Source organism: Phalaenopsis equestris, unplaced genomic scaffold (genome assembly GCF_001263595.1).
Source record: "Phalaenopsis equestris unplaced genomic scaffold, ASM126359v1 Scaffold000558, whole genome shotgun sequence".
Classification (NCBI taxonomy): Eukaryota; Viridiplantae; Streptophyta; class Magnoliopsida; order Asparagales; family Orchidaceae; genus Phalaenopsis; species Phalaenopsis equestris.
In genome coordinates this window covers 119,399-129,047 of record NW_018164998.1, presented here as the reverse complement: position 1 = coordinate 129,047, position 9,649 = coordinate 119,399, and the positions used below count along the sequence as shown (strand labels likewise).

At 34.4% G+C, this 9,649-nt stretch overlaps 1 protein-coding gene across 1 annotated transcript in view; it reads left to right on the top strand.

Annotated features, from left to right (window-relative positions):
- The first annotated feature begins 328 nt into the window (after positions 1-328).
- LOC110029303 (mitochondrial dicarboxylate/tricarboxylate transporter DTC-like) overlaps positions 329-9,649 on the top strand; it is a 38,211-nt gene continuing 28,890 nt past the window's right edge. Inside the window, exons 1-2 of the mRNA XM_020731543.1 lie at positions 329-596; positions 875-958. Of these exons, the coding sequence (XP_020587202.1) occupies positions 477-596; positions 875-958 (204 nt within the window). The 5' untranslated portion in view covers positions 329-476. The remainder of the gene's footprint in view (positions 597-874; positions 959-9,649) is intronic.

Genomic DNA, 9,649 nt, shown 5'->3' with positions numbered 1-9,649 from the left:
TTGGAAAAAAACATTAATTTAAGAGATGAAGAATAAAAGAATAGCTCGTGCTCTATCAGGGTTAGTGCTTAAAGGAACTCTAATTTAATGGCTACAAATATAATGACTTCATGCTTGAGTTTATCCTTAGTAAATTTAGAAGTTAAGCAATTATTTGAGAGTAAATAAGAGTTATAGAGGTCCTTGCATAAGTTTAAATTTAAGGAGAAGAAATAAGATAATATATTCACTGTGCTCCCTTTCACCTTGGCTGCGCAATAAGAAATAAACACGTGGCATCAAGCACTCTCCCTCATAAACGGAATAAGCCAGCAACAGCTGATGGGGCCAGGCCCAAAGCCTTTACCCCTAGAAAGAACCCGACCGGTCCCTCTCGGCCATATTTATACCCAATGCCCCGTCTCCCCGCTGCGCTTTCAGCCTCGCCATTGGCGCCCTCTGTCCCCTTTTCCCTCTGATCAGCCTTGCCGGTGGAAATGGGGGAGGCGAAGCCGAAGAGCCAGTCCGGCGTCTGGAACACTGTCAAGCCCTTCGTTAACGGCGGAGCATCCGGCATGCTCGCAACCTGCGTCATCCAACCAATCGATATGATCAAGGTGCGCTGACATTCTTTGTCTCGGTGAAGAATCTGGTTCCTTTAGAGCGAAGTTTTGGTATAGATTTGTTTGGTAGGATAATTGTTGAAGGGCGATCAGATGTTTTGTGTATGATCAGTGGCGGAATGAGGGACTCTCCCTCCTCTGTTTGGATAAATTCATTTGTAGTTTTGCATTAAAATTTTTGTAGTTATGTGTATTACCGGTTCTGCCGCTATGTATGATGTAATTTTGTATTCGTATTTTTGTGTTTTGAGGTCTTTGTGTTTGGATTTCAGGTGAGGATCCAGCTAGGACAGGGATCGGCCGTGCATATTACGAAGAACATGCTTTCTCAAGATGGCTTTGGCGCTTTCTACAAGGTTTGCATCTCATAGTTGGATATATTCTTTCAGTGATTGCTGTCTGCTTTGCGGTTGAAGTTATTATTGGTCTTATTGTTACAAGGTTCGCACCTAAGATATTTTGCAAATTGGAAAAGCTGGGTGATGATTGATTCAAAAGGTGTTTGCTCGATTTGTTTTTGTTAAGATATTACTTTTACTATGCAAGGAGACTTGATTTTTTCCTTTTCTTAAGTAGAAACTCAGTGTTTTCTATCTCGAGTCAGGGGCCACATGGTTGGTTTTTTTCTATTTGTACTTGATGTCTGTTTAGTGTTAGAACATAATGTTGGCTGGCCAAGTTCCAGAGGAAATATATATTCAAAGTATTGCATTGCGGCAAATTTGCAATGATTGGTGACAATTGGCTTTTAGAATTTTCTTATTTGGCTAGTTTTGTTCTTGGACTTACTTTCTATGTGTAGACATACTCACAATTTTGAGAATTCAGATCTTTTATTTTGAAGATGTTGACTCTTAAAGAACTGTAACCACAACAAAGTATAAAAAACTTATTTGTTTGTTAGGTATAACTTGCTCTTCCTATATTTTATTTTGTGGAATGAACCATATATTAATTCACATTTCTTTCCATTTTGAAGTCTTGAATACCCAAGTGAAAATATTTCATGTTTTTTTATTTTAAGCAAAGCAAGATATTTAGAAGGAAAACATACTGTTGGGTTGAATGAAGGAGATTGACCTCAATCTGTTGTTCAAGAATCGGAAATTACTGAACCAAAATTTTCTTTTGAATTTGCTGGAAGCTGTTGTATAACGTTGCAGTAAGGCTTTCTTTACCGTCATTGCCATGCAAATTCCCGTTACAATTGCTAAGAACTTGAATTCTTGAAGCATCAAGTTAGCACATGGATATGGTGCTTTGGTTACCATTTTGTTAATGGCAACTGTAAGTTTTTCTGCATATGGTACTGTATCGTTAAGATCAGCAAGCACAATATGAAACGAGGTAGCAGGTGGACCTTCAGTAGCTCTTTATGCTGGTGGATGGTCTTGAGGTTTTCTTATTTATTTATGAGCTAACCAACCTACAGCCTGCTTGTTGTTTCTAGTTTATCTTCCTAAGGACGTCATAATAATTTCCTTGGAATATTTTCAGAAGGTTACTTATCAATTTACACTTTCATCATGAAATAATAGATATCAAGCATATGATGTAAAAATGGATAAGCTGCAATATATTAGTAATTAGAAAAAAGTACCTCATTTGAAACATTTTACTCTTCGAAGAAGATTCTTTATCAATATAATATTGAATATTTAGTGACATTCATAAACCATGAGTTTTCAAATCTTTTAATCCATAGTTTAGCCAAGGCATTATTCTCAGAATCTTTCAAATGCCTTGGTTAAACAAATATTAAAGATCAGGTTACAATTAGAATTAAATGATCCTGCAAAAAAACCGATTGACAAGCAATATTCAAAGCTATTAGAGCTGCAAACTCCTTACGAAGGCTTGAATAAATGATTTTTGAAGTCGTTAAGGTTCAGGTTAGAGAATGAGCATGGAGATCTTACTTTGCTTTTATATTCAATTTAGGAAGAAAACTTTTTTAAAGCAAGCTACATTAATTTCCTCAGTATATATTCCACATTTTTTGGAAAGCAATTGAATTATTGAGGATTTGGTTAAAAAAATTACGAGCAATGACTGACCTTGATGGTGGTGAGCATGCTGTAGGACACTACTGTTACATGTAGAAGGCCGCGGCTAGTTAGATAAGTTTTGAAGTATGAGAAATTGATGTGAATGAGGAGTGTTAACAAGCGTTAAAGGATAAAGAAGAATTTGCTAGAAGGTTTATATCACTTGTCTATTATGACTCATGGAGGTTTCCATTTCCATCTTGCCTTCTTATGCTTTGCTTGTTAAAGCTTACCAGTGCTTTGTTTTTCCCTAGTGGCGGGGATTTCTTTGATCGGTAGCTTTTCTTTCAGCCCCACTATAGTCGCAAGATCCTTTATAAGTCTAGGTTATTGAGTTGTTAGTCTCGTGATTCATTTTTTTGCTTATGATTGCACTACAGGTCCGAAATTCCTTAGGAAAATCACTATTAATTTAACTTCATTCTATGCTAAATGCATATATGCCAATAATGTAAAATAATACGCGCTATATCAAGGAGTAAAAACTAGCATATATTATTTGTGGCATGTGTTTACTATGATGATATATATGGCAGAAGATGCATGCTAATTTAATTTTTCTGCTTTTTCTTTTGTTTTATTGATCTATTTATGGGAAAATTACATACATGGCACCTAAATCCTATGGATTTACCAATCACACACCTAAACTTTCATTTTTACACACATAGCACTTTACGTATGAATGAAAAGATATATTTGACTATTAAAAGATGATAATTAGTGTTACTTTTCATATGATGTTTGTAATTATGAAATTTTAGGAGTGAGATAGATAAATATAAAAGTTGTGGGTGCTATGTAAGCAAAAGCCCCTTTATTTAAACTGCTCTTATGAATAAGAAAATTTTTTTGGGTGTATTTTTCCTACTAAGTTCAGCTTAGATGCAAATAATTTTTTCTACTTTCTTATTGAAACAACATCATGGATTTGTAATGAGTAAAATCCTCGTTCTCCTTCACATATAGGGTTTATTCTGTAACAGTTTTGTATGATAATCTACCCAATAGAATTTATAGAATGGTATAAAAATATCTTTATTATTCTTTGATGTGAAACAATTTCAAATCAAATTAAAATGATGTGATTAGTTGGTTTGGTTTTTGGATTAATTATTATTATTATTAATATGATTATTATTATGGCACAACCCTAGATATAATGAATAAATGATTCTAGATAAGCAATAGTACCTTCCACAAAACATGATGTATGCTCAAATATGCTATCTTGATTATTCATAACCATTTTTATTGACATTTTCTCACCCATTTTACAAAGCAAAGAATCTTAGTTAAATTTTGCTTTTCTCATCAATCTCTAGGTCCTTTAAAATCATAGTGCACCGGTTTTTTCGACAAAAAGCTCTATTATTTACGAGGATCTCTTACATCATGATAGACTATCAACCCAATGAACGGCTCTCCAAATGTGACTCATTCGAATACCAAACGTGCATTTTTCTTTAGATTATCTTTTCTGTGTTGAATGAGATGTTTTGCAGGCATATTTTTTTTATCATGGAATCTTCGTTAATTTGTGGGCTTCTTCTTTAAAACCCTTATTATCTCCATCTCTCATGTGGTTAAACGTTCATGTGATGAACACGCCTTGGTGACAAAATGATCTCGACATATGGTACATGAATAAATAAAAGATGTTTGTTACACATTCATGTGCATAGTTCGCAAGTTCTTGAATGAAATATATTTTCTTAGGTTCTAGGGTTTTTAGTCCAACTATATGATGTGATAGATGAAGCCATACAAATTGTATTTAGAAAATTTTAATTCAAAATAATGCCAATTAGAGTAAGAAATTTTAATTCTATAAATTAACATAAAAAACATTCAACTTCCGTGCCAAAAGATAATGATAGTCAGTCAAACAGATGAATTCAACATAAAATTTAAAGTCACCAATAGCACAGTGTGCTTGGAATTAACAGAGCAATTGAAAAACTAGTCATTGTGAATTTGGTTAAAATCAACCACCCTTTGCAAAATAAGTAATCAATTACATATAAAAGGGGTATAGGGTAATAGATCACCAAACATAGGGCATTCAGCCTCTGCACTGAAAGGAATCTGTATCCAACCAAGTACACAAATTTGAAAATAAGTTAAAATTTTAGTAAATCAAATATTGAATTATTACTTGCCTTAAAGTTCATTTGTATACATTTGCTTTCCACATTATAATCTACAAATTTGAAGTGGCTAATCTCAATTCAAAATTGATAGGGTTCATGTGGATAGATCAATAAAATTGGTCCCGGTTGTACAACGAAGTTGGTGATCTCAAGCAACAAGATATGCACACAATAATAGTTCATATATATCAGCAAATGTTATAGGAGCACAAAACATGAGCATTAGAAACCACTTGTTATATGGCCAGATCATTTATTTTGATGGACTCAGTAAATGAACATGGTACTAGATCTGGAATGGTGCTCTAATTTGTAGTAAAAAACCTCAAGCAATATAATTCATTTTTAGAACAACAAAAAATTCATAGCTAATAAAAAAAAAAAATAAAAGCAAAACATGCTACTCTTGTTGGTCATATCATCACAAACTTGTTCAGACAAATAGAAGTAAATAAAGTCAGAAGAAGGAAATAAAAATTACAGTATAAAATAAATGTGCAGATTTTCTCTTCTGTATGAACATAACTTGTTTTTTCCCACGAATTTATACTTCTATAATTCCATCTAGTCTCTTTGATTGTCCAAATTCAACTCCACTGAATTTAACATTTGATTCATCAAGCAAATCAAGATATAAATGTTATGCTTTTAGCAATAGAATCCAAAAATTATCACAAATAAATCTATTATTTAATGCATAGTATTCTCCTGATTCACCATCAATATTTGGACCATTTCATCGTTTATAATAGCTTTAACAATAAGAAATATAGATTTGTTTGCCATAGTGTTAAATGCCAATCCGTAAGGACGAGTTGGAAAGAAAAGAATCCATGATCTTGATTTTAATTTTATAAAATGAATTCAATCAAGATTAGAATAATGTTAGAACTCCCTAGAAATTTTAATATGTTGACATGTTCCCTACTGCAACACATAATTTTAAATGGCTATGCCTTTCTTTCATTTAACTTCTTGAATTTTTTTGATCTAGCACAAGGAGAACATGAGCTATATGGAGATAGACTTCATCAATCAATTAAAAGAGCCTAAATAAAGTTGTTATGTTAATTTTTTTTTAATTTATTAGTTGTTATCATTTTAAGTCTGACACTAAAGTGTTGTAACGCGCTTTTATGATATTTGTAAGCTTTGAAATTCAAAATCTAAGATTTGAATTGTTGATTTTCAAAATTTTTAATTTTGAAATTTGAATTTCAAATTATGGAGGGAAATTCAACTTAAAATTCCAATGAGAGGTAGTCATCATGTTTGGCACTGCACATCTTTTGTTAGTGTAAAAAGGTACTCATCTTTACTCTTCATGGAGTTATTGAACCATCCAAGCACCTTTCATGAAAAACCTCCTCATTGTGTTTTGCTTATCTTGAATTTTTCTTCCTTGCAAGACTATATAAATATTCTATGCACTTAATTAATGAATTGAAATATTGAGTGCTCACCCTTGAATTTAAAGCTTGGTGGCCGAAATTCTAACCTTGAAAATTGCTTGAAGTTAGTTGTCAACTTACTTCTTTAATGCGTGGAAAGAATGATTTATTTTTTATTTAATTTTCTCAAGCTTTAAAAACCTTCTAATACACATCCATTCCACTCATATGTCATTTCTAAGCCACACATGCATCAATTAACATAGAAAGCCATGGGAGGGCTCTTTGACAAGACTAGCCCATAATTTGGATTGGATTTCATTTACATCCTTGTAAACCCTTGGAATGACACCATATGCTCTAAAATTGTATTAGAGATACTCCTTTGTACATTCTATGAGCTTTTAGAGCCTAGGGTCCATCCATTTCCCCTCACTAAATTTTTGAACTCGAGTATTAAGCCTTGCTTGGCCAAATTGACATCAAAGCCTTTGGTCGATCACTAATCCTTAGCCACATTTTGTCCACTCCACCAATACATCAAATAATTCCTTCTAGAACCCATCATTGGTAGACCTCAAAGTCATTTATGACGATTTCCATTATCATGCACATAGAGGTAGCACAAGACCAATTATAAGAACCTCTACCAAGATATTAGCTTAATTTTTATTTATTTTTTTGTTATTAGTATTGTAAGTCTAAAACTAAAGTATTGTAATATGTTTATGTGATATTTTTTTTTGAATTTGAAATTTTGAAATTTAAATTTTTAAAATCCAAACTTTTGAATTTTGAAACTTGAATTTCAATTTATGGGGGGGAATTATTGAGGGACATACCACTTAAATTCAAATGAGAGGTAGTTGAATAAAAAAATGCAACATCCTTGACAAGAGTGGTCATCTGCACCCCTCCTTGCTGTGACGACTGAAGAGTACTCCTTTTTACCAAAGGGCGCTTGAACTACTAAAGTACCCTCTCATGACAAACTGACCCCATCAACCGCTTAAGCACCCAACTCCTCCCGTCTCTTTGCTTATTTAAAACTTTTCTTTTATGCCAAGCCCAATAATATTATATAAAGATATAATGAAAGGATTAATGTTGTCTAAAACAAACTCTTGAGTGCTAAACAATTGGAATGAAGATTGATATTCAAATTCCCTACCCTGAAAATTGCTTTGTGTTACTTTCCCTCACTTGCTTCTCTGGTAAGTAGCAAGCACTAATTCTCCCAAATCCCATCATTTTTTTTTGTCGTAGGACCCTTTTACTATCTTTCCTTGTAAATTCATATTGTCTAAATTCTTAGATGCATGCTCCAATCATAATAAATATTAGTATTTTTTTCTCCTAACTCATTTGCATGAAGCCAAGTACCTACTTTATGGGTGTTACCATATGCTATATCGACTGACTCACCACCGCAAAATTTTGTACTTGTTGAGATTGGAGTTGGAGTTTGCTTTTGTTATACATATTATATAAACTCTGCATTGTAGAGTTCTTTCAAGCGAAGAGAGATTGATGTAGCACTAAGAGCATAAAAAGCGCAGGGGGATGGGATTGGGACCAGTTTTGGGAGCCTAAATCAGGACATTAGTGTTGACCTCATTTTTGTGAGGTCTTCTCTTCTCCTCCTTACAGCCTAGGATCTAGTTTTAGGAGTTCTTATTGACCGTCTTAGAAAATTAGATTTGAGACTCACTCTTTTAGAAAATTCTAGCCAATTCCTATTTTCCTTTGATGTCTAGTATCTTTGGCACAAGACCATCGTCTTATGAACGAGCGGTTATGGGTTATTTTGCGAAGATTCAAGGGAAATGTTCCAAATAGGACTTCAAGCCTTAGGAAGACATCGTCACAACTCTTTTTCGTCACATACACACATCAAAGGCACAAAGTTCACAGAATTGCACGAAATCGGACTTCAATTAAGCCCAAGGGACGGGTGAAAATGTGAACATTTCCGGATGACCTCCGACGACAAAATGGACTGCGCCAATGCGTCCGGGATACCAATTTTGGTAGGAGAGGACACCCATATTGCCATACTTTCGACACAAGAAAATTGACACGCAAATCGATGAATTCGTCAGAACGACTTCCGGCGGCGAAACGGATCACGTCAATGCATCCGGAGCATCAAAATTACCTAAAACGGGTATCCAATTTGCAATTATTTCACACGAATTAAAATGTGCAAATCAAATTTTTACTTTAAAAAATTAAGTATTTTCATACTTATTCTTTTTAATTATATAATATTTATAAAACCCTAATATCTATTTCCCATTCTCCTGGCACGATTAAATCCTCCATCTTGCGCTCGGCTCGATCCCGCGATCGCTCCTCGCCCGTGCTCTAGCTCCACGATCCGCGGCTCTCCTTGCCAATCTCGCTCGACTGCCTTCTCCCGACATTCCGCGGTCCATTCACGCACGCGGCCTCCTCGAGTTCCTCTCAACCGAGCAGCCCTCCAACGATGGAACTCCACCTGACCGACCTTTCTCTGCCCTAGGCTGCATTTCCTCTTGCCTTAAATCTTTCTTCTCCTCTCCCCTCACACGATTTGCTTACTAGGGTGGCTGGTAGGTGGCTGATCTCCTCCTCTAATGCTTATAAAATCCCATTTGGGGGAAGATTTTAAGGTTGGCCGAAATTTGGAGAGTGGGGGAGGTGCTGCCAAAATCTTTTCTAACATTTTTCTTCTCATCTTTTGTGGCTTGGGAGTTGTTAAAAAAAATTTTGAGGAAGAAAGAAAAAGCTCTTGAGGAAGAAGAGTATTGCCAGAATCCTCTTTAAGCTAGAAATCTCAAAAGCTTGTGACGTGGAGCATTTGTAGTGGTCTTTTCTTTAGCCATTCTTATAGTTTTATTTCAAATCTGCTGAAAGAGGTATTCTTCTTCCTCTCCTCTGTTTTTGTTGTCTTGCTCGAGATATGCTGTTGGAAATCTTGAAATAAAAAAAATGTTTGCATGAATATTCACTTAGGGTAGTGAGAAATGAAATATACACATATGGATCATTTTTTTATTTTCTTTAATTGAAGCATTTGAAAGAATGATTAGGATAAGGTAGAAATGCACCTTTATTCCTTTATGAATGTCTATGGAAAAGCATGTTTGAGGGTTATCTCTATTATTTTCATTGCTTGAAATGTTTGAAAGTAAGAAATGCATATTGAAAATTATTTTATGAAGTGAGAAAAATGCATTTGGGGCTTAGATAACCTATCTCTTCACTTTCTATTCAATCAATGCCCTTTTGAAACGCATGAGATGCACGCGTTAGTATGTGCTTTGATTTAGGCACATGTTGTGTGTAAGGTTGCTTCCACTAGCATATTATTCCATTTATTTGAGGTTCACTTTATGAAGTGTCCAAAGCATTTTGTAGAACTGCAAATGATTCATGGGTTTTATAGTGATTGTTGCTAGATATGTCAATGT